Source organism: Chelonia mydas, chromosome 20, assembly GCF_015237465.2.
Source record: "Chelonia mydas isolate rCheMyd1 chromosome 20, rCheMyd1.pri.v2, whole genome shotgun sequence".
Classification (NCBI taxonomy): Eukaryota; Metazoa; Chordata; order Testudines; family Cheloniidae; genus Chelonia; species Chelonia mydas.
In genome coordinates, this window is record NC_051260.2 from 18,437,257 (window position 1) to 18,464,339 (window position 27,083).

Sequence of the window (27,083 nt, forward strand, 5' to 3'; positions counted from 1 at the left end):
AATGTTCAACCGGAGAGGGCTTTATTTTCTGCTTAAGAGAACTGGAACTATACAGCATCTTTGCACTGGACCGAAGCTGGGAAACTTTATCTGGTTTGTTTTTGTTTTGACTAAACATAAGCAATGCAATGTAACTGGAAACAGTGACTTACAGAGATTAAACCACAAGTGGATAAAGAGAAGCTCTGAGAAAACAGCACTCTCTTCACACTGAAAATCCACACTGCAGTCCCTCCTTCCAAATGGCACTGTGATGTCTTAATGGAGTGACCTCATGCTGGAATGGTTAACACACAGTATTCTACATACCTCTACACAGCTTAATTGGCTACTGATCTTTCTGTACTGGGAACTACTGGCCATTAACCCCCACTTTGTTTATACTCATCACAAACCAAAAGGCATCTTCAAGTTTTAAGCCCATGCAACGGCAAAGGTGGAAGCTCCAGTTACCATTGTCTGGCAGGACCAACACAACGATCTGCACTGAGCCAGCTACATGAAGGGAAGTTACACACAGGCACCAGTGACAGGCCTTACCAGCACGGCTCTTTGTGTGGTATCTTAACATCAATTTATAAATGGCTTTGACAGATTGGTTCTACAAACAAAAACTGGGGTGCAGACCGAATGCTGTTTATTCTAGATAAAACGTTTCTTTTTTTTTTTTTTTAAAGCAGTGCAGGGATGCGGGGGTGGGACAGAGATTCATTCCATCTTAAACACCAGAGCTCACAAGTCAATTTTGCCACCATCAATGCAGTTCTGTAATAAATACTCTATCTTTAATAAGGTGGATGTGGGAAGCATTGAAGTGTGACCTTTAGCATCGACATGTCTCCTAAACGGAGGAATTGTCAATATAAAACTCAAGCGGCTGTGGCATGCCTGAGAATTTTAACATTCTCTCTGCTTATGAAAGATGCTACCGTCTGTTAGTTTGATTACATTCTCATCCTTGGCTAACCATGCATCTCTACAGGTGGAAACCGTTGTGTCAGGTGCCACGGAAGGTATTGAGATATGAAATGAGGTTTTTTAACTAGATCTATGAAGTTCATTCGGGAGAGTGCAGGGCTGGAGTAGGGTTTTCCCCCCCTTTCTTCCCCTCGCCCTTTCCTTTCTACAGGTCACCAGGCACTTCACTCCGTACGTAGAATGATGTGGATCCCTGAATCTGTGAAAACCGGTCCGCTCATCTCACCAGCCCGCAGCGCAAATGAGGCATCTTCAAAAGGTTTCTGCATCTGACCTGCAGAAAGCAGCAATGAGAAAGAGTTCAATTAAGTCAGCAAAGAGTGGAAGACCTTTCTGAGCACACCAACCTCAAACGAAGGCAGCCTCCAGGCAAGCAACAAAGTCACCAATTAATAGCTTGCAGGGGGTGTTTGTTTCCATCTGTTCCCAGCAGACACTCCACCAACACACATGACTCAGATTCAGAGCTTTCACTCACACTCCATAAACATCACTGCTGCCAGGAAAAGTGTTTCAGCGAGCTGGGGATTCAAGGGCAGAGGAATCTCTGCAGATTCATTTGCACAAGTGGGTGTTAGTCTTTCAGTCTCAGATGCCCTTAAGGCACAGAGAGAGGAGAGATGCGGTGTGCATTACAAGCTGCACTAAATAATTTACAGGATGCATCTGGGTAATGTCATGACCTAGATAGACAGCATGCTGAATGCTCTGGTCTCCATGTCACCAGGCTCCTGATGGTTTATCAATGGAGACCTAGGAAAGCCACAGGTGATGCTGGGATGGCCCCTGTATGAGGGATAATAAGCGGGTGGCCTACAGCAGTTCTGCAGTGGGCTACAAAGGTTCAGTCAGAAGGATTTCAGCCACGAGGGGGAGTTACGGGTTCAAGAGGGAACAGGATTTTTTGCCCAATTTCCTGGGACACTTTGGAAGTTACAGCAGAGAAAACTGCATAACCCAGCTGAAATAACGAGGCTCCACTCTGCCAGCAGATCACAGTCTCACTGTTGGGACTTTGCACACCAGATGCCTGCAAAAGGGCAGAGAGCCTCCTGGCACGTAAGGAAACTTCACTCCCTGCACTTAGCACTGACTGCCTTTGCAGTGCTTGCCTTGAGATGCCTGAAGAGGGATAGATCATCTGCTCGCCAGGAACACAACATAAATCTCCTGTAAGTTTATGACCCTTGTCTCAGGGTTTCAAGACAGTGCTGTAGTTTTGGACTCTGCAGCACATTAGGAGATGGCTGCAGAAAGCCTAGAGACAGCATGACAGATGGATCAGCAGCAGTCTCTTTAGGGGGAAAAGGAGCCATTTCAGTGATATACTAATCTCTTTGGGAACTAAAGCTTTGCAGCCCCGCACAGGCCATACATCCTGGATGCATCACATGCAGCTGAGGAGCTGCTACAGAATTCATATATTTTACTTTCGGGTCGAAATCCATCCATAGTCATTGCTCTAGCAAGGCAGCAAGATGCCATGGAGGCTAGATTCCTCCTTTCAGGATTAGTCATAATAACTTCATCCTGATGTCTTACCCTTCAAAAAAGCACTGGTTTTATTACTGAAGTAACTTGATACATAGGACTTCTCAGAATTCTGCATCTCTCCTCAATTTAGTATCTAGAATTTATATTAATTGGTAGGAGAGGCAAACAGTTTGCCTGTCTCACTAATTCTTATTCTAATGACACATTCACAGATAATTAAAACAGCATTATTTCCCCTAGAACTGGGTACTGAAAACCCTTCATCTTAGTTTTTAGTTAATTCTGCTACTAGCACAAGATCTTTACTTCAGACGAGGAAAGAGCCCTTCTGTGCCACACCAGAATAATTTTCCTAAAGCAAAAAGCGTCAATTACTTTGCAGTTTTTTCAAGAAGATAAATTGGAATGTTTTAGCAGTTTCACCTCTGAAGTAACCAGTATTCACAGTTCTAATAAATTATGTTTGCAGCCCAATGACAGCAAGAGGCAAAGATGGAGACTAAGTGTGACATCGCGGGAGTGCAGCAGCCACTTGCAGTTCTAGTGTCATCTAGTGGAGACAGTCTTGCAACATATCTTTACTTTCTGCTTAAACCAGGAGAAATCCTTTTCTGTAAGTCACCAAGAACTACAATGAACTGACAGTCTCCAAATGAGCCAAAACATCAGTCACTGCATCCTAAGATTCATGGGTATTTCATTATATCAGAATCCATAAAATGACAGTGTTCTGCACTGTCTAAAAGGAAATATTTGTTTGAGGAAGGAAGGAGGAAAAGTTTCTCACCTTGTGCAGTAACTGGAATTCTTTGAGCTGCGTGCCCTTGTGGGGTGCTCTACTTTAGCTGTGCATGAGCCCGGCACCTTTGAGCAGAGATTTTTGGTAACCGTTCCTGTTCTGCGGGTGCATGCACACTACACATCCCCATGCCCTGTACCACGGCTACATGAGTAAGGGCACTACCAAATTCACAGCCATGAAAAAACGCGTCACAGACCATAAAATCTGGTCTCCCCCTGTAAAATCTGGTCTCTCGTGCGCTTTTACTCTATACTATAGAGATTTCATGGGGGAGACAAGCGTTTCTCAAATTGGTGGTCTTGATCCAATTCCCTTGATCCAAAAGGGAATTGCAGGGGGTCACAAGGTGGTGGGGTGGGGTTTGCAGTATTGCCACCCTTACTTTCCTGCGCTGCCTTCAGAGCTGGGGGCTGGAGAAGCAGCGGGCTGTTGGCCAGTTGCCCAGCTCTGAAGGCGGTGCCTCGCCAGCAGCAGTGCAGAAGTAAGGGCAGCAATACCAGACGAGGCCACCCTTATTTCTGTGCTGCTGATTTCTGAGCTGGGCGGCTGCTGACTGAGGGCCCAGCTCTGCAAGCAGTAGCGCAGAAGTAAGGGTGGCAATACCAGACCATCCTCCCTTCTGCGCTGCTGCTGGCGGCGGCTCTGCCTTCAGAGCTGGGCTCCCGGCCAGCAGCCGCCCCTCTCCAGCTGCCCAGCGCCCCCGCCAGCAGCAGCGCAGAAGTGAGGGTAGCAGAACCACAAGCCCCCTACAATAACCTTGCAATCCCCACACAACTCCTTTTAGGGTCATGACCCCTACAATTACAACACCATGAAGTTTCAGATCTAAATAACTGAAATCATGAAATTTACGATTTTTAAAATCCTATGACGTAAAATTGACCCACATGGACCATGAATTTGGTAGGGCCCTATACATAAGGCTGCGTGGGTGAACCATCCTCAGGTCCTTCTCTACTGGAAAGCCCACAGAGGCAGCTCCGACGCAGAGGGGAGGGGGGAGGGTAGCGAAGCACCCAGAGGGCACACATCTCAAAGAACTCCAGTTACTGCACAAGGTGAGTAACTTCTCCTCTTTGAGTAGCGTCCCTGTGGGTGCTCCACTTCCGGTGACCCCCTAGCAGTATCACTTCCGGGAGATGGGAGTTTTGGAAGAGAGTCCATCACTAAAAAAAGAACTGCACTGCCTACTGCCGCAATTGATCTTGTGGCATGACTTAGGGAACAGTGGTTGGAAAACGCATGCGGTGAGGACCATATCGCAGCCCAGCAGATTTCAGCAGCCGGAAAGTTTTTGAGTAGAGCTACAGATGTAGAATGTAGTAGAGCACGTAGTCACTCTTAGGAGCGGTAAAACCTCAGTGAAACCATAACAGGCAATAATACATCCATTTAGAAAGTTGGATACTCCCTTAGACCTGGCTGCAACAGAAACAGAGTCTAGAAAGTCTCCCTGAATAGTTTCCTCTTAACATCTAATGTATGAAGAGCTGACTCCTCTGTAGACTGATGCAGCTTAGAAAAAACCCGAAAGGTGAGTAGTTTTGGTTGATATAAAATTCAGGACACCTTAAGAACTTTGGATGAGGTCCTAAAGATACATTGTTTTTAAGGAGAAGGTAAAGCCCGTCTCCCCAACCGTTCAAGCAGAAGTGTTGGCCACCAAGGTGGCCATCTTCAGACAGATGTAGCAACAAACATATAGCTAATGGCACAAAGGATTGTTTCATGAGACAGTTAAGAACCAGGCTGAGATCCCAAAGCATTGTAGGGGCTCTAATCTGCAGAAAAAGATTGGTAAGTCCTTTCCGGAATCTCGCTGCACTCAGATGTGCAAATACCAAGAAACCGTCTATTTGCACACAGAAAGCTGTAATTGCCACTAAATGAACCTTGACAGAACTCACAGTAAGGCCAGAATTTTTCAATTCCAACAAGTAATCAAAGATTGAGGAAAGAGGAGACTGGATGGAGAAAGATGGCGCTGGTTACACCAAAGGTTGTAATCTTCTGGGAATGGACAATAATCACTTGACTATTATCTGCTCTGTTCATTCCCTCTGGGGCACCTGGCATTGGCCACTCACTGTCTGAAGACAGGATACTGGGCTTGATGGACCTTTGGTCTGACCTGGTATGGCAGTTATGTACTTCTCCATTTCTGAAGGGAAGTATATTCAATAGATTTCTTTTGGCTATTTAATAGTATCTTTTGTACTTCCAATGAACATGTGGTCTCTAGTCCAAAGAACCATTGAGGAACCAAACTTATAGTTACAGAATCTTCAGATTGGGGTGAAGCGTCTGACCCGCATCCTGAGACAACAGTCGAGGTTTGATAGGGAGCCACCGTGGAGGATGAGAAATGAGTTTGATGAGGTAAAGAAACCAAACTTGTCTTGGCCAAGTTGGTGCAAAACAACTTTGCCTTGGTCCTCTCTGATCTTGATAAGGACCTTTAACAGCAATGATGTTGAAGGATATTCATAAAAAAGACCCCCAAGCTAGGAATATTTTGTTGAGGACTTGAGAGAGTCCAGCTCCCATTCGTAATTTAGGGAGAAATGTCTGCTCAGGTCATCCACCACTGTGTTTTGTATACATGGGAGGTAAGCCACTGAGATGACTATCTGATTGGGTTCCAAAGCGTTCCTGGTTCCTGACCAGTTCCAAAGCGTTATCAGACTGAGGTGGAAAGCATTCCACCCTGCCAACTGATAGAATACATACATGCTATGTAGTCCATCAAGATCATGATGGACATGTTTTTGAGTAGGGGAAGAAAGTGCAAGCAAGCCTTTCTGACCCTTTTAATGCCAACAGATTGATGTGTAAGCGCTGTTCCTGCTGCTCCTTGGACTGTGTGAGGACCCAAATATGCTTGCCATCCCAAGAAGGAAGTGTCCAATGTTAACATGACTGTAGGGGGATTCTGGCTGAACAGGATTCGTGCACAAACTTTGGGTGGCTCCATCTACCAGGTGAGTGACTGTAGTACCTGACTGGATACAGATACCTGCTTATTGAGACTGCATTTATTGGATACCTAAACAGTCCTGAGCCATCCCTGGAGACACTGAAGATTCAAGCTGGCATTGCGCATCACAAAAACACAAGCTGCCATGTGCTCTAGCAGTTGTAGACACATTTGTGCTACAGCCTGAGGACTGAGGTGCACTCTTTGTATAAAGGTGTTTTTTTGTTTTTGTTTTTTTACAGCAAGGAACCTGTTGAGAGAGAGAACCTCTGCCTATTATCGAATCCAGAAACGCTCCTATTAAAAAAAAAAAAAATCAATTTACTGAGATTTGTCTGCAGGCCTAAACTTTGGAATAATGAAGTTGCTTGACCTGACGACCATACCTCCTGAAATGACCAAACTTTGAGCAACCAGTCATCAAGTTAAGGAAAAAAGTTATTCCTAAACAATGGAAGTAGGCAGCTATGACCATCGTGATTTTTGAGAACGCCCACAGGGCAGATGACAGGCTCAAGGATAAGACCTGGTACTGGTAATGACTGATTGAAAGTGAAACAAAAATCTTTTGAGAAGGATGAATCGCTATGTGGAAGTAGCAATCTTTGAGGTCAAGTTTCGCAAACCAGTCCCCTAGTTCCAGGGAGGGAATTATAGCTGCTAGGGACTCCAGCCTGAATTTCAGATGCCTGACGCTGTTCAAATGTCTGAGATCTAGTATTGGCCTCCAACCCCTGTTTTTCTTGGATATCAGAAAATCTCTTGATCACTTGCTGGAGGATTCTCTGCACTTTGAAATCTTTAAACCATGATTTGAGAACTTCAATAGCTCAGTCATAGGTGAGAGGTTTATTGCAGGAGTGGGTGGGTGAGATTCTTTGGCCTGCATTGTGCAGGAAGTCAGACTAGATGATCATAATGGTCCCTTCTGACCTTAATTTCTATGAATCTTGAATAGAACCCTTTCCCCCATGTTGAAGTAGAATTGGATCTATGGCTCCTAGACTCAGTGATGAGACCTCCTGTGTCAACAACTGCTTGTGAGAGAGGGATCCCTGAACAGGGGTGGGGAGGGGGGTTGGAAGGGCAGGGTGGAAGTAAATTAGACAGTATAATCCAAAGTAATGGCCTCCAATACCCATTTGTCTGATATTATAGCCACCCATGCTTGATGAAAGAGAGAGAGAGAGAGGCTGTGTCCAAAACTGAGAAAAGAGGGTTGTGTCGTGCAGTTGATTAAACCTGGTCATTGGGTGGTCTGGACTCTTGACCAAACCATCAAAACTGGGGTTTGGATGATGTTGAAAGCTGGGATAAAAGCAGTCACAGTAGTTGCTAACTCTTTGAAAACCTCAGCCTCTTCACCCATGGTTCTGGAGGCCTAAGAAAGGCAGAAAACTGATCAGGTGGGATATCTGTGCCATATGAGACTTGCTAAGCTTCCTTTTATTTGCAGGCGTGTATATCCCTAAAGACCTAAGTGCTGCCCTAGAGTCCCTTAGGGTATGAAGCAAGTCATCTGCAAAAAGCTTCTGTCCATTGAAAGGTAAAATTCTCCACAGTGGATTGTACCTTCCATGGAAACCTGGACAACTGAAGCTGGGAAGCCTGACTCATCAATGCTGTGGTGAAAACAGACAGGGCTGCAGTTTCCGCCGCATCTAGTGAAGCCTGCAGTGAAGTTTTTGCCAAAAGGTGACCCTCCTTTATTATGGCGCTGAACTGTTCTCAAAAGTTCCTGTGGTAAATGGTCAATAAAACCATTAAACATCTCGTAGTTCAGGTAGTCGCACTTTGACCTCAGTGCCTGGTGGTCAGCTATCCTGCACTGCAGTGCTACGGATGAAGAGGTCATCTGACCGAAGGGGTGGCTTTCTGGGTATGCTGCCAGCCCCCGTCATTGACTGAGTCCACGATCAGAGAGTTTGGTGCTGGATAAGAAAGTAAAAACTCAGAATCAGCCCTCCTGAATGGGGGTGCATGGGGAGGGCAGGCTTTGCTGGAGTTTGCCAGATGGACTTGGCTGGCTCCAGGAGGGCTTCATTAATTGGCAGTACTACCTGTGCTGAGGTAGAGGTGTGCAATATGTCCAGGAGCCTATGATGGGAATCCTGGACTTCTTCCAGGGGAATTTGCAGGGTGTCAGCAATTCGCTTCATTAGGTCCTGGAATTGTCTAAAGTCATCAGCTAATGATGGCAATGATAGCATGAGTACCTCAGCTGGTGAGGACAATGAGATGTTTGGGGGTGGGGGTAACCTCCTTGTCCGCCCTTGCCTTTTGCTCCTGAAAGGTCTCCTCAGGCTCACAGTGGGGAAGCCAGTTGGATGGTACCAGGGAATGGGATATTCTGTGTTCCCTATGCATTGAGGTCCCTCGATATTGTTGGTGGTACATGGCCTTACTGGGATCCATAGGCAAATGAGAGAGACCATATGGCATGGGGGGAGGAATCCAATGCTGGTCATCCCAAGCACTGGAAGGCAGGGGTCTGGTGTCCTGCCTTTGTAGCATCTGCAAGAGGGAATAACATCTCCTGAAATAAATTGGAGCTCCTTGAACAGAAAGCTTGGAGTCCGAGTCGGAACGCTCCTCCACATATTGAATCAGAGGGGACAGTCCCTCCTCATGGATACCCAAAGAGGAAGAGGTAGGCCTTCCAGAAACATGAGCAGTCAGCGACCCACCCGACCTCAATACCAAGTGGCATCCAGAGGTTGCACGGAGCAGAGACCGTGGCTCATTCAATACCAGAAGTCCTGCAGTACGGGAAGCCCAACAGAATTCAGTACCATCGCCAATGATGTTGAAGAAGCTCTTGTGCAAGACACTGAGGTTGATACTGAGTGGGGTCAAGGATTCCACTGAAGCTGGTCTCTTGGTAGTAGTAGTCTGTTACCAAGCCCTGTATCACTGAGGTATTGGACTTAGTTAAAGTCTTAACGTGCTTCATGGTAACTGAAGTACTTGGAGCCTCACTAGCTCTCTTTTTGGGGCCTGAGGTTTACGGTGACTGGGTCTTCTTTGATGAGGTACTCTGCTGTTTTGCTCCTCTGATCTCCTCCCTTACACTTGGAACGGGAAAGCTCTTGGTACCAGTGGTGCAGTTATAGGTACCTCAGGCAACGAGAATGCCAGAGACTGGGGTTTTGGTGTCATCTTCCTTTTGGAAGCTCTTGGTGACAGAGCTCTTGATGATGATGAGGCACTGACAGATGTGGAGGGTACCTGTACAGCGGAGTTCTCTGTACCCAGTTCTCTGAAGCCGGTCATAAGGCTTTCTCCATCATTAATTGTCTATGCTTAACTTCCCTGTTCTTACAGGATTTTCCCTTAAAAGAAGAGAATATTTTACAGGTGCTGGGAACAGGAGAGTCTCTGAGGCAATGAATGCAGTGGGAGTGCCCATAACCAACAAGAGAATCACCTTTTAAATCTTAGGGAGACTGGCATCCTCGACAAAAGAAAAAAAGTTGTTCAAACCCCTTATGGGGGGAAAAAGGTTTTTTTTGTTTTTAAAAGAAAAAAGGGGAACAGAAGTTCCAACTATAAAGTGCTAAACCTACTACTACGAAGCACTAACTATGTAGCTAAAAGACTGATTGGGGGGGGGGGGGGGTGTAAATAGACAGCAAACAGGCACATGCTCGACTCCATCTCTGGCCGCAGGCAGCTGAGAAGAAACTGAGGGCGCTTCACCCGCACAGCCCTTTATAGTCTTGGTACAAGGATGCGTAGGGCACATGCACAGACCGAACGGGCACTGCTACCAAAAATCTCCGATCAAAGGTGCAGGGGCGCATGCATGCCTAAAGTGGAGCACTCACAAGGACAGTACTTGAAGAATCTCTCATTTAACTGCAATATAAATTAGATCCGTATGTGGATATAAAACGATACTTTTTTTATTCTGATAGAACTATGCAGACTGTCCTGGGCACCATCTGCTCTCTAACATACCCTTGCAGCATTGTACATCAGAATAAGATTTCTGCTACAAAATTTGTACATTTGCAGCAGGGAAAAAAAAATGCGAAATGTTCAGGAACTTGCCTTAAGAACACTCACTCCTCATCCTGCTGTCCTCAGTGAGCTTAGGAAAAATATGGGATTTCCATTGACGGTGACACAGGAGTCCACCGCACTGTTTCAGCTGCAGACAGTTCTCACTAGACTTCTTCCCTTTGGGTTTGTTCAAGTTTGTGTGACTTTGGAGAACACGTTTTAAAGCCAAAGACAGAAAATGCTGTATTTGCCAGCACCAATTTCCTGATTTACTCCAGCTACAATATGCAACACGGGCACATCTCCTGGCATTTAGGTGGCGTTTTAAAAAAAACAAGCCAAACACCCATCATTTACAGGATCTCATTGTTTTGTACTTTGTTCTACTCAGTGGAAACTGAATACATGAGCAATTCCAAACAAAATTAAAAATTAAGTGATCATAGGACAATGAACCTCAGATGATTCAAGTTTCACTTGTAAATTTCAAAGGATCTTCCTTATTTCAAGTGTCCTAATAAATCCCCTGTTAATAAGTGATCGGAGAGCAGCTTCTTGTATTTACTCCCTCACCACACAGATCAACATTTCTGAAATTAATTTCCTCACAAGCAGCATTATTTTTGCTTGGCTGAAAATTGCACCCATTTCCCCAATTTGCTATTAACCGCCCCCCCCACACACACTTTGAGATCAGTGCTTAATTATCTGCCTGTTTTGTCATTAGTTCCATTTACTCATTTCCTCCTTGTTCACAGTTTGTTACGCTAAACAACTGGATTCCCATTCAGCATGGTTGAAAAAAAATCTCTCCCAAAGTGAAAGCCAATTTCATAAGGAGCATTTGTGTAACATCCTCTCCTCCTAGAATAATATCATCATAGCTGCATTCCTAATTGGTTTAATGTCTAAGCAGCAAACTACATTTCATGTACAGCAAGCTCTCCTCGCACACCGATCCATTGGGGGGGGGGGAACAGAGGGCATTATTAATCCTCACCCCCTACGGAGGAATTTCAATGTCATTCGTGTAATCTCAGTATTCAATTCATGTCACCTACCTCTCCCAAAAGCACCCAGGTCTCCTCCCGCCTTTGCCGAGCTGCAGTCACTAAACTGGGAAGCGAGGGATTCAAAATCCTCCTCTCCAGATTTAATCTTCTGGATGTATCCTGTTGACACACATGATAATTCATAGTCAGAGCCAAGAGCCAAGTCAGAGAGCATGCTGGGGAGCAGGGCAGGAGAGAAATATTCATTATGAAAATGGGTAGATAAATCTAGCTTTTGTAAGTTACTGAGACGCATTTCAAGGGATCTGCTTTGCCCCGTGCCATTTCAAAGAGGTACTTCAGTCTTAGCATCCCTTAATGGTAAGTCTGAACCATGACAGAAGGTCCATAACTTCCAAGAAACTAGCGCAGCACTTCAGAACTTCGCTTTGTTTTATTTGTGCCCACCATCAGTGGCCTTTTGCCGCACTTAATCCCGGAAGTTCAGGTTGCACTTGCAAGCATGACTGCCACTTTAGCCATGTCTACATGACTGGCATTTACTGAGGCACTGCTAGGTCACGATAGCACCATAGGGTCGAAGTTTCCTACAATGACAAGAGGAGTTTTCCCATCACTGTAGAAACTCCACCTTCCTGAGCAACAGTGGCACTCTTCCATTCACCTTCATGTGTTTGTATTACAATGTAGTGGATCATGTAATTAATGTTTCATGCTTTTCTACAACCTCGGATGCTCTCATAGTATCTTTTACTCCTGTGTGCTGTTCTGCGTATCCTAGACAAGAATCCATGACAGTGACTTACACAAGATGTGCAACAAATGGGGAAGCAGCTCCTGTGAAGCCCTAACCTCACTCACTATGCACCGGTCAGTCTAAACTACAAATGCAGGGTTCCCACAGAACCTGTCTCAACAATTCACATCTCAGACGCCTTTTCACCACCCAGCTAAGACAGACAGTCGTGCACTTTCTGAAGTGCTCTGCATGTAAGAAGTGAGGTTTGCAAACCCTCTTCAATGTAAATCAAGTCAAAACTATAAACTTTCCCCACGACACTGAGAAGCACTTCTTACCAAAGGCTATTTCCAAGCACCTTTCAATCTTCCTTGTGTATCCTAAGCCGTTTCATCTCTAGTGGCTAAAAAGGGTGGTGGGAAGAGTGGGGTTGAAATGCAGAAATTCACCACCAACCAACCAAAAGAGAAGAACTTTGTACTTAAATCTACAAAAAAGTTTACCCTTGGTAAAAGGCCAAACATGGAAAACTTCAGCCAAATAGGTGGAAGACTTGGAAAGTTAAGGGTGTCCGAAAATGGGGTTATAATGGAAATACTCACAGCCTTAACTGGAAGCTATGTCTTACAACTCCAGCACATGTATTACCCTGCCCTCATATCTGTGTAACAAGAAATAACAGAATGTAACTCACCTTTTAGATTGTTCCCTCACATCAGCCACTCAATAACATTTGACTTGTATTTTGGAGAATGGAAGGGTATAACTAACTACTCAGGCATTGAAAACATTTAATCAGAGACAAGCAAAACAGTGTCACACACAGGTACCTGAATTATGCCAGGACATACAGTTCTTGGTGGTACATTGAAATCAGTTAGTCTTGAGTAACAGGCTATGCAGGATTTTAGATTCAAAAAAGAAGTTCATGGAGGATACGTCCATCAACGACTATTAGCCAAGATGGTTGGGGATGCAACCCTCATGTTCTGGGTGTCCTTAGCCTGTGACAGCCAAAAGCTGGGAGTGGACAACACTGGACGGACCACTCAATTGCCCGTTCTGTTCATTCCCTCTGAAGCACCTACCATTGGCCAGGGTCAGAAGACAGAATCCTGGGCAAATGGACCATTGGTCTGACCCAGCATGGCCATTCTTATATCTTAAAGCAACTGAACGGGACATTTTGAAGAGCACCGCTGGCATACAGGGTACTACATCACTGCTAAATCAACCAGCACCAGCCTTGCTTTACTTTTTAAATTAGAAGCCATTAGCATTAAGATTAACAGAGGCACCCAACACCCACCAGTTATTTTTAGGAGAGGCACTCCTCTACGAGCCAAATTTAGTTGAATGCTGACTTTTCAGTGGCAGGAAAGGGCACAAAAACCATGAATGGTATAGAAATAACCCTGTACTGGCCATCACAGGGGGCTGGATTATAGAGGACCCAACAGGTTTCATCTCTGGTACCTAAGACTCTGTGAAGTTAAACTGCTATGATTTGTTTCAGTGTTTATTTAGTTTCACTGGAATGAAGGAGAAATTCCCTCCTAGGCCCACTCTAGCGTTTCCCTCCAGCCAGAGCAGAGACCATGCCCTGCACTGCATTCTTCCAGGCTCTGCATAGGTTCCAGTGACTCAAGGAAACAGGCTGCCACCATTTCCACTGGGAAGACTACTGCACAAGCTGACAGAAGGATGGTCCAGTGGTTAGGGTGCTAGCCCAGAAGACTTGTGTTCAACTGTCTTCTCCGCCCCAGGCTCCTTGCATGACCCTGAGTAAGTCACTCAGGTCCAATCTTCAAAGGTATTTAGATATGCAACTCCCACTGAAGTCAATGGGTGTTAAGTGCCTAAATACTTGTATCTGTGCCTCAGTTTCCATCTGTGAAATGGGGACAACAGTACTGCCCAGCCTCTCAGGAGGCTTGCAAGGATAAGTACTGTAAAGCTTGTGAATACGTACATCTCAGCCACCACAAAATGCCTCCTCTCCTTCCTTTGTCTCCTAGTTATCTTTTATACCCTAGCTGTTTCACACTCCTGCACCTCCCGTGTCAGTTTCTGTCTCCCCTTTGCATTTACACCCTTCACATAAATGTTGCAGCCACCCCAGTTGTGATTTGGTGACTGATGATAAAATAAGCATGAGTTTATTTTTTGACAATAGCAGCCTAAGCTTAATAGCAGGGCTATTAATACTCAAGGAGTACTGGGGTATTATTAATGTTACAACAGCATCTAGAACCCCAAATCAGGGCCCCCTTGAGCTAAGTACCGTGCCAGGTAGCGAGAGGGGCCCTGCTCCAAAGAGCTTACAGCCTAAATAGACAAAAGAGCATGAGGGGAAGTCACAGAGGGTAAGTGACTTCCCGAAGGTCACACAGGTCAGCAGAAGAGGTAGGAGTAGAACACCGATCTCCCAAATCCCAGTCCAGTGCTTTGCCGTCTGGACCACAGGATGTTAAGTCAAGTTAACAGCATCATATCTGTGTGCGCTTTAAAGAGAGAGAGAGAAAGAAACCGTGACACACCCCTAAAGAGGGGGAAGCTGAAGGAAGATTAATCAACAGAAGTGTGCCCTCCTCCCGGGAGACCTGTGAAGTGATCATGGCAGGAAGATGAGCACTACCAGCCTGTAGCATTTCAAAACTCTGGAGGTGGTTCTCTCCTTTAGCCGTGAAGGACACCAGCAGGGGACTGGAACAAGTCAGTCTTCAGATTATCTATAATTAGGGAAGGCAAAGTCCTAATGCTCTTTCAGATGATACAGGAGAACACAGATGTTAGAGGGAGAGATTCAGATCTCGTGTGCGCGTTTCTCCACTTGCCTCTCCTGAGGCACCCTGTAGGTGCACATGCCTCAAAGGTGGTGTCGCTACCTACTTAACTTCAAGGGTTCACGTCTAGGAAGAACTTCAGCACCCCAAACAAAGGTGAGGGAGAGCTTCTTACTTCTTTCAAAGTAAGTCAAGCTTTGCTGCCTTCTGGACATCCAGTCTTCCACCTCCAAAGAGAAATGCTGGACACAGCAATTGCTATGAAAGGGGGAAGACTGTGCTTGGTCCAGCCATTATCAGCATGAGCATCCTACCAGTGAAACCCTGCAAGATCTTGGGACCATAAGGCAGGGTAGGTGTGGCAGTTGGATTTTCAATACATACAGCAATGGCTGCTGGTTCTTCTGAAGCATTCTGGGAGAAGCACACAGGAAAAGGAAGAAGTCAATAAATCTCCTGGTTTCAGAAGCTGAAGAGACTAATTGAGGTAATTTACCATTTGGGCACTGTAAACCAGGTGAGAGCACTCACACTCTGAAAGATGGGCACCTGGACACTAGAGTTCAAGCTGTAGTTGGGCCAGTGGAAGAGCCTTATTTGAGAGACACACAGAGACACCCCTAAATTCATTTAATAGTTTGGGGAAATGCTCAGGGACAGAAAAGGGCAATATCAGACGCAACAAAGTTTGAGGAGATAAAAAGTTTTGCTACCACATACTCCAAATATGGCTCCAGAAATGCTCCCTCATTAGCAAATATTTTACAGATGAACTGCATCTGCACAGGAAGCAAATGCCACTCTGACATCTTTGATTTATAGCCTTATACAGGTGCAAATGGTGCTTTATAGTGCACACAGAGAGAAAAAGGGCTTAAAGACCAACTCAGTCATGCCACAGGTAGAGCAATTCAGGTGCAAGAAGCCACGGAGACTCTCAGCAAGGTCAGCACAGGTAGCTCATGGAAGAAGTGGGCTCTGAAATTAGGAAAGTAGGGCCACTTAGCACAGAGGGAATCAGAAGCTGTGGGTGGCAAGAAAACTAGCAAGAATGGGAGAGGGCAAAGCAATTAGAGGGGAAATAGAGGCGCTTAAGAACAGCAGCAGCTCATGCAGCAACAAGAGCGAAGATGTAAGCAGCAATGGGAGACCTGTAGAGCCTCGATGAATGCAAAGAGTCATGTTGACAGCACCATGCATGAGGAGAGACCACGAAGCAAAATGCAAAAATCCAAGTGTTACTAGAAGGAATGAGCTTATGGAAAGATACCACATTCTTATTCGCAAAAAGAAAAGGAGTACTTGTGGCACCTTAGAGACTAACCAATTTATTTGAGCATAAGCTTTCGTGAGCTACAGCTCACTTCATCGGATGCATACTGTGGAAAGTGTAGAAGATATTATATACACACAAAGCATGAAAAAATACCTCCTCCCACCCCACTCTCCTGCTGGTAATAGCTTATCTAAAGTGATCACTCTCCTTACAATGTGTATGATAATCAAGGTGGGCCATTTCCAACACAAATCCAGGTTCTCTCACCCCCCCCACACACACAAACTCACTCTCCGGCTGTTACTCTGAAACCTGTCACATGCTTATTGGAGTTGGAGTGATTTCTGCCTTGCACGAATAGTCCAGTGGAGTTCAGAGATGTCTTGGCGCTTTTGTTGGAATTTTAAGTGTTAGCCATTACATGTGACATCCACCTCTCGTAGCAAGGAGATAGAGGCCTGTCCACATTCAGAGAGGGGAAGACGAGCTTCCTCCTCCAGACCCCAGAACTACCCACAAAAGCCTGTGGCAGCCTTTGCCTTGGATGAGACATTGCAGTAAGCTGCCATGTCATGAAGAAACTAGAGAGAAAAAAACATCATGGACAACAAGCTAACCAGTCACTGCCAAACAGCTACACCTCGATTTTCCAAAAGACTGTCTGGTTTTGGCGACCCAACCAGTGACAAAAATATATGGTTGATTTTTGTCTTAAGCTAGTATGACTCAGTCTTCTGCTTGGCTAAGTTTTGTCTATTTTTAGGGACTGAAAGAGGATAGCTTGGTTTTTAAATAAAAGAAATCTGTCAAATTAAATCAGATTTCATTCAAGCAGTTCCCAGTACAACAGTCTTCCACTGACTGAAACCGAGCATAAAACACTATTCTTTATTTCCTCAAGTCCTTGGGATTTCCCCACCAATGGTGCATTTTCCCGCCCCTCGACCCCAAAGTTCAGTCAATTGGATCCCTTCAACTGAAGTAATTGCCAGTACCCTACATCTGGCGTAATTATGTAAGGAATTTAATTGAGTAGAGAATTGTTTCTGTATCTTTAGCTGGACAAGTACTAACATCAGAACCAGGGCTGTGGGAAAGCTGCCAGAGAGTTGCAGAGAGGAAGAATGGGGGACTGACTTCTGACTACAGCCCTGTGACTATATTTTGAGAGCCAAGGTAGTTTATATTCCTTCTAAGGAATGAATGTGATGATGTGCTTTAACACAAAGAGGCCAGCAGCAATGGGAGTGGTATTGCTAAATTAAAGGGGTATGCATATTTATCCCACCTTCTACTTTGTTTAGTATGTATTCCTTGGGGGGGGGGGGGGGGGGAGTGGGGGCGGCGGCGAGAGGGCACACAAAGGGAACTGTGTATCGGTTCTGTATTTTATTTAAGGAAGATTAATGCAAGATTATGAGTAAGCCATTTACCCCAAAGAGACTTGTTGCGTCTCTTGTGCCTCTGGGCAGAAGACCGTTTGTTTTCACAGCATTTATGTATGCACATTTCAGTGGATGAAAATGAATATTGTTTAATTAAAATAAGCTGCTCCAGCCTACTGTCAACAGTATATTTGCACAGTACATTTGCTATCAAAATACAGCATTCTTCCAAAATACATATTTGCATCACCCTAGAGTGCATGTTTACTTCCAAGCATCATACTAACCCTGCCGGTAAACGTACCCTATTACCTCCCATTGCACCAACACACACAAGAAGGTTCAGCCTTAATGTGCACGCCCATGTTTAAAAAAGTAAAGGCACCTGAGTTAAGAAAGAATCATAAGCTTTAACGTTGAAGTCCCTGAGTAGTCAGTTTCTACCATGACCTTCATGCTGTTAGCAGCTTCTGGAGAATGAAGTTGTCAGAGAGTGAATTTTACAAGCCTGCAAAGTGAAACTAAATAATTTGGTTATCACAGCTCTGCCAACTGGCTGCCAAGTGGTTAAATGATCTTGTGGTTAAAGCACTAAACTGGGGATCAACTCCTTGTTCTGCCATGGACTCCCTGTGCAACTCTGGGCAAGATCCTTACTCTCTGTGCCTCAGCTCCCCTGTCTCCAATGGGATTAATAATCCTTCCTTTCACCAACTCTGTCTTGTCTATTTCAATCAAACTCTTCAAGGCAGGTACTGTCTCTCACGATGTATTTGTGCTGAGCCTGGCACAATGGGCCCTCTAAGCACTGCTATAATACAAATCAAAACATCGGGATTATAACGAAAACTAATTTAACCTACAAATTTTATTCACACATTGTAACTTCCCTAATGGTATAAGATTTTGTAATGGTGGTTTATTCACAAATAATGCATCACCTCTAGCTGTCTTCAATCTATTTTCCTTATTACTCGAAAGAGAATCACAAGCAAGTAAAATGTCCAAAACTAACCAAAGTTCATCGATCTAAAACACTAACCTTTAGCAGGTTCCCTCAGGACAGTAGAATATAACAAAGCATTTTCTTTAAACAAATTCCAATCACCGGTTTATATTGCATAAAACATTGATTCCAGAGTTAAAGATTCTGAAGGAAATATCAGAGACATAACAGCGCACCACAGTCTTGCGTTTTGTTTAGAGAGCAATGTCTGTCGAACAAACGCCTCCCAAGAGATCTCCTTAAACAATTCTGTGCTATAATTATGTTCATCAGGTACAGTACATCTGCTCAAGGAAATTCAGTGATGCCTGACTATTTGTCAGAAATTGTAGTGGAGTTAAGCTATGCATTCATGCAATACATTGTCTAGTGGGTTTTTCTGGTTTGCTTTTTAAAAACTTTATAATTTTCTGTCATTTTCAGGAGGATAATACTGGATTGGATCTTTCCAGGTCAACCGTATCCATGTGCTATCTCACCTTCCTGGAGCAAGGAAAATGCAGAAACAACTGACATAAAATAATTATGAGTGGATGTTCCTTATGACGTTTGCAGGGAATAGCGTTTATCAAGCACAGATGGGAGTGTCGACAGAAATAGATTTTTTGATCATGCCATTTCATTCTCAGGAGACAAAAATACAATGATAATAAACGTGATGAATGAAAGAATCCCTAATGGCCTTTACCAAGAACACAGCAGGACATTTACATCAAATAAGTTTTAATCACATCTCTCTCATCCTCAGGCGCCACACAGGGAAAAAGATTGCTAAACATAAAAATTATCTGATAGTGAGGGGACTTCAGTCTCCAGGGCTGTCAATCCTGCACTTTAGTCTAACTCTTAAAAAAATCACTTTAAAATAAAAATTACATCCGGCTCTCATACAGAAGATTAAAAAGTCTCTCTCCATAACCTTAATCAGATGTTGAAGACTTGCTGTGTCTGAAATAAAGGAGGGCACCCAAACAAAGTTATAAAGACGACTCATTCATTTATTCAGAATAATGTTATTTGGGCTTTTAAGGGGGAGATAACTTATGTGCAGGTCTTCTAACAGCAAAAAGTCTAACTGGTTATAAGGATCTGAAATACCACTTAGTTAAAGCTCAGGAGAACTTTTCCCTCTTAAATTCACTCTCTCTCACTTGGCCCTAAGTTTATGAACACTTGCTCTGTACCATGACAACAGCACTCTTGCTTCTAGTATAGTAAAATCCCATGTATTCAACCCTCCATTATCCAGCTCTCCATATGAGGCAAACAACCAGCACACACAGGTCCAGAAACGGACAATCTCTCCTGTGGCTACTAGATGGCGCTGCAGCCCCGCATTTTTGATTATCCAATCAAGCCCCGATGCCAATTAGATCAGATACATGGGGTTCTGCTGTATCAGTATAGGACAGCAAAGTCTGCTGTCCTACAAAGTGTCAATTGTCAGTTATTTGGTGTGGTGTGAAATTCCCCCCATGCAAAGAGCAAACAAGACCTAGGCCCCACCTAAATCCTCACCTCTATACAGGGGGGCAGCACAAGGCCTACATACTACTACAGTCTTGCTCTTTGCACAGAGGAGAGTTTCACCCTAAGATATAAGTGAATCTACTAGAATTAATTAATATTTGCAGCCTGGCTGTCAAACATTTCAAATTATTTTTATTTATAAAATTCTCAACTCCATGTGCACAGTTCTAATAAACTTTGCTGTAACACTCCTCATACCCTGCAGTACACAACAGCTGCTTTACTATGCCAGGTTTCAGAGTAGCAGCTGTGTTTGTCTGTATCCACAAAAAGGAGTACTTGTGGCACCTTAGAGACTAACTAAAATTTGTTAGTCTCCAAGGTGCCACAAGTACTCCTTTTCTTTTTACTATGCCAGTTATAACTAATTAATTAACCTAACTCACAAAGGAGATTTTCCTGAAAAGGTACTAGCATTCTTGGCAGTTAATTCCGCATCTCTTTCAAAACACACTGGGCACCACCTGCTGGTTAGTACCCTGGTTAGGCTTCAGGGCTACACAGTGTTTGCTGGGGTGATTTTCTTCTCCCGCAGACACTGTCCAATTGTTGTTTTTTTTAATGGAAACAGAGTCAAGGCTGTTGCGAGTAAAACCTCATTTCTGAGCCCTCCAAAAGCAAGAAGAAACTTTACAATAACATAACAGCATGCAGCAGTAACCGTGCTTTACAGCTTCAAAGCACTTTACAAAATGTTAGTCCTCACAACACCCCTGTGAGGTAGGTCAGACTATTTTGCAAATGGGAAACAGGTTAAGGTACTGATCAACAGTCAGGAGGAAGACTCCCACTGACTTTTCTCCCCAGACCCTGACTAACTTGGCCCCAAAGCAATAGGAGAGTCAATGGAGAAGCTGGGATGAGAACCCAGTCTCTAAATGCCAATCCCATGCTCAGTTCACAAGACCAAACCTCACTGACTAAGCAGCATCCCAGTTAAAAGCTACTGCCAGCATTGCAAGGGACAATACATATGGTGACTTGTCACAACAGACATTAGGAAAGACACAGGATTCCATCCCTCCTGGACCAGTTTAAGGCCACCACACACTGGGAAACTTACTGTGTTGGGAAATGTACTTTTTGTGGATCATCTGAGCAGGATATTTGACTATCCCTGTGCAAATGTTTATGCATATCTCAGGCAGATTCATCAGAATTTATAGAAACTGCATTAGGGCAAATGAAATCTTAAATATAGAAAAAGGAAGATGTTAAAGGAACGTTTGTTTTAGCTTCAAATAATTATTTTATTTAATATAAAAATACACATTTACAAAGAAAATACAAACACACCTGTCTGACATGACTTTACAAAAACACAAAGAGGGGGTGGGAAAGGGATGGCTCCTACTCTTAGGTCATTTAATCAGGGTCAGTGAATCATACAGCAAAATTGATTCCCCAAGTGGCTGTGCTACACGAAAGTCCATGTTCAAGCCACTTGGCTCAAAAACTTTGCCTTAGAGGGTTCATGCCACTAATACGCCATTTCTCTCTGCGTGTGTTTTAGGCCCTAACACGACTTTCCCCTTTTCTACCATCAACCTCTCCTGCTTTTACTTGCCATTTATAAGCTCCAGTGCCTCATCTTTGCTCCGCGTGATCTTTTCCTGCCTCCACGATGAGGGCCTTCTGGACTGGTTGTGCTTCACCAAGAGGTGTGAACAGCGCACTTTGGCGGGCTCTCCTTGGCCGTTCTTCCCGCCACCGCTGGGGCGCTCCCACTGGCTGGCATTTGTAATGTGGTTGAAGTAGTACACACGGCCTACAAATAAAAGGGAGGAGAGGATTAGATTTTAGAAGTTCCTTTCAGACTCATGGCATTAACTTCTTGCTTATCTCATCAGAAATACAAGACTCTAAATTTCTGCAAATGGATGAGAATGTGTGGATGTCAGCTCAAATCAGAAACTGGAAACACTCAATATCCCATAATAAGGGGATGCTGCAGCACTGCAGATGTCAATCCTGTCTGTTAAGATTCTCGTCTCTAACAAATATTCCTAATAAGAAATAAAGGATAATAAAGGAAGAGGTGGTGTGAGCACAACAGCTCATATACTCTAATCCAGCCTCTTGACATTAACTACCTTTCCAGCTTTGGCAAGTCACTTCAGTCCTGATCCAGTTCTCGTTGTCTCATGTCAAAACTCCCACTGATTTCTACAGAAGCAGGTCCTTAAACCTTCCCAGGATAACCTTTACCACAGGTGAACTGGATAGTTCATATTTGTAAAGTACTAATTATTCTTATGAAAGCAGAAAACATGCCTGCAGCTTTCCGGCATCACATAACAGCAACACACCTGCTGAAGAAGTGAACTCAGACGGAAGAACTCTGCCTGTATTATCCCTGCCGAGGAGGTGAAAGGTGCTGGGTTGCTGGCAAAGAACAAGGAGATTATGTTTTGCTTTACCTCAGCATATATGTGAAATCCCTACACAAGACAGATGAAAGACCTAGATATCAGCAACTCATACCTTACATAATTTACACATTTCAGGAAAGATGTGGACAAACTGGAAAAAGTCTAGAAAAGCACAACAAAAATGATTAAAGGTCTAAAAACCGTGACCTATGAGGGAAGACTGGAAAAAACTGGGTTTTTCTGGGGGCATAACAATTTTCAAGTAAATAAAAGGTTGTTACAAGATGTAGGGAGAAAAACTGTTCTCCTTAACCTCTGAGGATAAGACAAGAAGCAATGGGTGGTTTAGGTTGGATATTAGGAAAAACTTCCGAACTGTCAGGTTGGTTAAGCACTGGAATAAATTGCCTAGAGAGGCTGTGGAATCTCCATCACTGGATTTTTAAGAGCAGGTGAGAAAAACACCTGTCAGGGATGGTCTAGATAATACTTAGTCCTGCTAGGAGTGCAGGGGACTGAAATAGAGGATCTTGCAGGGTCCCTTCCAGTCCCACAAGTCTATGATCTTGCAGCTGGAAGACTAAGAAAGAAATCATGTCTTTCTGTGTGTGCTGGGCACTGCACAAACAATGGGGCCTTGGATCCTGGATGTGTCTTTGGGTGCTACCATTAACAAGAAACACACCCCAATCAAAATCAACTGCTCTTTAGAATAAGCAGCAAAATGCTCCTGAAGCAAGCAATCCAGAGGACAGGGAACACCCGGTTGTGAAGCCAAGGCAACTAATACTGTAATCTGGAGATGCTGCAAGCTCCTGCCCTCCAAGCCGGCAGCAGCAGCTCATTGCTGCATGGGCCAGGAATTCACATGGGCCAGTCTGATTTTCTCCACCATTCACCTCCCTCTCTATAACCCCTTTCAGCCCAAAGGATTCTGAACCAGCAAACCAAGCACACAATGTCAGGCACAGAGCAATGCGGGAAAGGCAACAAGGGGGAAGAGGGAAAGGGAAATTCCAGCCCAAACATACAGGGACCAAACCTCCCATTATAAAACAACTACCATGGGTTTGTCAGCATCCTGGCAAACCTATCCAGAACACGATTCAAGTCAGGACCCGTGCAAGTGCTTTGCCTCTAACCTGCACATTGACGGTGTCAAGGCATTGCTCCAAACTTGACCCTACCCCACAGCAGAACACGCCCCAGTATCCACCCCATCCACACTGGGACCAGCATCCAAGAAAGGCACCTTTCCAGCTTCCACTTCCCTTGCCCACATAGGGATACCCCAGAGCTTCATTCCAGACTTGCCCATCCCACATAAGGTGAACAAACATGGGACCTCCAGAGCTTGCTCTCTGGCCAGGTGGTCCCATACAATGGGGAAAGCTTATCCCCAAGAAAAGACATGGCAAGATCCCCAGCCTGCCTCACTAGAGCCTCCCCGACCACAGAGAATCACTGATAAAGCCACTTCAACCCTGGCTCTACTCAGTGCATGCAGCAGGGCACCTGCTAACTAAAACCCATCCCCACCCTCCCCAGCAAGGCCCTCCCCCACAGGAGCCAATTACCCTGCTCAAAGACCCCAAATAAGGACCAACCAACACCCCCAGGGCATCTCCATGCAAGGGAACAACCCCACCCCAGACCAGCCCACGGGGACCAAGCAACCGCATCCCTCCAAGACGTACACCTGTGGGAGCAGCCTTCCATGGCTCTCCCCTACAGGCCACAACCGCCACAGGCCAAACCGTCTGCACCCCAACCCTAGCGGGGCCAGCCCCCCATTCCTCGCCCCCCCCCCCGCCCCAGGCGCCCGCCGCCCGCCCCGCCCCCCCCCCCAGCCCAGGCGCCCGCCGCCCCCCCCCATTCCTCGCCCCCCCCCCGCCCAGGCGCCCGCCGCCCCCCCCCATTCCTCGCCCCCCCCCCAGCCCAGGCGCCCGCCGCCCCCCCATTCCTCGCCCCCCCCGCCCCAGGCGCCTGCCGCGCCCCCCCCATTCCCCGGCCCAGGCGCCCGCCGCCCGCCCCGCCCCCCGGCCCAGGCGCCCGCCGCCCCCCCATTCCTCGCCCCCCCCCGCCCAGGCGCCCGCCGCCCCCCCCATTCCTCGCCCCCCCCCCGCCCAGGCGCCCGCCGCCCCCCCCATTCCTCGCCCCCCCCCCGCCCAGGCGCCCGCCGCCCCCCCCATTCCTCGCCCCCCCCCGCCCAGGCGCCCCCCCATTCCTCGCCCCCCCCCCGGCCCAGGCGCCCGCCGCCCCCCCCATTCCTCGCTCCCCCCCCCGGCCCAGGCGCCCGCCGCCCCCCCATTCCTCGCCCCCCCCCCCCCGCCCAGGCGCCCGCCGCCCCCCCATTCCTCGCCCCCCCCCCCGCCCAGGCGCCCGCCGCCCCCCCCATTCCTCGAGCCCCCCCCCCCCGCCCAGGCGCCCGCCGCCCCCCCCATTCCTCGCCCCCCCCCGCCCAGGCGCCCCCCCATTCCTCGCCCCCCCCCCGGCCCAGGCGCCCGCCGCCCCCCCCATTCCTCGCCCCCCCCCCCGGCCCAGGCGCCCGCCGCCCCCCCCATTCCTCGCCCCCCCCCCCATTCCTCGCCCCCCCCCCCGGCCCAGGCGCCCGCCGCCCCCCCCCATTCTCGCCCCCCCCCCCCGGCCCAGGCGCCCACCGCCCCCCCATTCCTCGCCCCCCCCCCGGCCCAGGCGCCCGCCGCCCCCCCCATTCCTCGCCCCCCCCCCCGGCCCAGGCGCCCGCCGCCCCCCCCATTCCTCGCCCCCCCCCCCGGCCCAGGCGCCCGCCGCCCCCCCCATTCCTCGCCCCCCCCCGGCCCAGGCGCCCGCCGCCCCCCCCATTCCTCGCCCCCCCCCCCGGCCCAGGCGCCCGCCGCCCCCCCCATTCCTCGCCCCCCCCCCCGGCCCAGGCGCCCGCCGCCCCCCCCCATTCCTCGCCCCCCCCCCCCCGGCCCAGGCGCCCGCCGCCCCCCCCATTCCTCGCCCCCCCCCCCGGCCCAGGCGCCCGCCGCCCCCCCCATTCCTCGCCCCCCCCCCCCGGCCCAGGCGCCCGCCGCCCCCCCCATTCCTCGCCCCCCCCCCCCGGCCCAGGCGCCCGCCGCCCCCCCCATTCCTCGCCCCCCCCCCATTCCTCGCCCCCCCCCCCCGCCCAGGCGCCCGCCGCCCCCCCATTCCTCGCCCCCCCCCCCCGGCCCAGGCGCCCCGCCGCCCCCCCCATTCCTCGCCCCCCCCCCCCCGGCCCAGGCGCCCGCCGCCCCCCCCATTCCTCGCCCCCCCCCCGCCCAGGCGCCCGCCGCCCCCCCCATTCCTCGCCCCCCCCCCCGCCCAGGCGCCCGCCGCCCCCCCCATTCCTCGCCCCCCCCCCCGCCCAGGCGCCCGCCGCCCCCCCCATTCCTCGCCCCCCCCCGGCCCAGGCGCCCGCCGCCCCCCCCATTCCTCGCCCCCCCCCAGGCGCCGCCAGGCCCCGCCCCCCACAGACCAGCCCCCAGCGCCTGGGCCCCCGCTCGGCCCGCGGTACCTGAGCTGCGGCTCATGCGCTTCTCCCAGCCCGAGGGCAGCTTCTCCTCCTCCGCCATCTTCCCTCCGCCGCGCCCGCTCCGCCTTCCCGCGCCCAACCCCGCCCGGCCACGCCCCCACCGCCTGGCGCCTCGGCCTCCCGTTGGCGGAAGGGAGACCGAGGCCCCACCCCCGCTGGCTCCCATTGGTTCAGAGACAGCTGAGGTCCCGCCCCCGAGCCAGCCCCTGTCTCATTGGCGGAGAAGATCAGTGATTGGCTACAGGCGACAGGCCGCAATGATCCCGGAAGCGATTTCGGAGTCTCAGAACCACGTGACGGGGACGGAAAACGGGGAGGGACAAGGCGAGAACGCCACAGCCAGCTGCTCTCGGGGGTTCCTGTACCGAGGCACGTGGTAGTAGCTTGCAGTACAAACTAAAGATGAAAAGTGGCTGTTTGGTGTTAGAAGGGGCATCACATGACTATAAGCAAGCACGTGTTTTCCCCAAAATACACCCGGAAGCATTATCTTTCTAAAATTTTAAACAAATTTCTAGCCTTAGAAAACATCTTGGATTCAGGATGAAAAGCATCATGGGAGAAGTGCTATATGTTTGGTCGTTAAATTGGTTTCCATTTTTGTTTTGTGAACTGCTAGGTGATCTTTGATTCTCGTTTCATATTTTCAGGGTTTCTACACAGAGCAGCAGGAAGGAACTCCATTGATGCATAATCAAAAAGAGCTCAAAGGGATGAATAACCAAAATTTAGAAGACAGGGGGAGAAGTCAGTACAGGTAAAACAGAGGGAAGTGAAGCACCAAAGGTCCAGGCGATGGAGCAGCTCCAGGCAATGAGATAGGAATTCAAGAAGATATTTCAGGTTGTGCAGCTGAGGATGCAATTGGTTCGTTATCCCAGTAGAGGTACAAGGCTTGAATAGAGACTGGGAGTGGCTAAGTCATTATGCAAGGTAACCTATTTCCCCTTGTTTTTTCCTACCCCCCCCCCCCCCCCAGACGTTCCTGTTAAACCCTGGATTTGTGCTGGAAATGGCCCACCTTGATTATCATACACATTGTAAGGAAAGCGGTCACTTTAGATAAGCTATTACCAACAGGAGAGTGGGTTTGGGAGGGAGGGGAAGAGAGAGAACCTGGATTTGTGCTGGAAATGGCCCAACTTGATTATCATACACATTGTAAGGAGAGTGATCACTTTA

The 27,083-nt window shown here is 47.7% G+C and overlaps 1 protein-coding gene across 2 annotated transcripts; it reads right to left on the minus strand.

Moving 5' to 3' along the window:
- Positions 1-26,001, minus strand: PIN1 (peptidylprolyl cis/trans isomerase, NIMA-interacting 1). Of its 2 annotated transcripts, XM_037887710.1 has the most exons (5): positions 22,476-22,521; positions 22,301-22,376; positions 21,559-21,759; positions 11,318-11,428; positions 1-1,252 (listed from the first exon to the last, which is right to left on the minus strand). In XM_037887710.1, exons 1-5 carry the CDS (start codon positions 22,491-22,493, stop codon positions 1,143-1,145), a joined length of 516 nt encoding a protein of 171 aa, XP_037743638.1. In that variant the 5' UTR covers positions 22,494-22,521; the 3' UTR covers positions 1-1,142. The 2 variants fall into 2 exon arrangements, with proteins under 2 accessions (XP_037743638.1, XP_037743639.1); XM_037887711.2 differs by lacking the exons at positions 22,301-22,376; positions 22,476-22,521 and adding an exon at positions 25,884-26,001.
- Positions 26,002-27,083: the final 1,082 nt, after the last annotated feature.

Excerpts from the sequence above, each read along its gene's own strand:
- PIN1 (XM_037887710.1), bottom strand. Across the intron at positions 11,429-21,558 it reads GGCACTGGAGCTTATAAATG|GATACATCCAGAAGATTAAA; the intron begins GCAAGTAAAAGC and ends GTGTGTCAACAG. Across the intron at positions 1,253-11,317 it reads CCTGGGTGCTTTTGGGAGAG|GTCAGATGCAGAAACCTTTT; the intron begins GTAGGTGACATG and ends TGCTTTCTGCAG.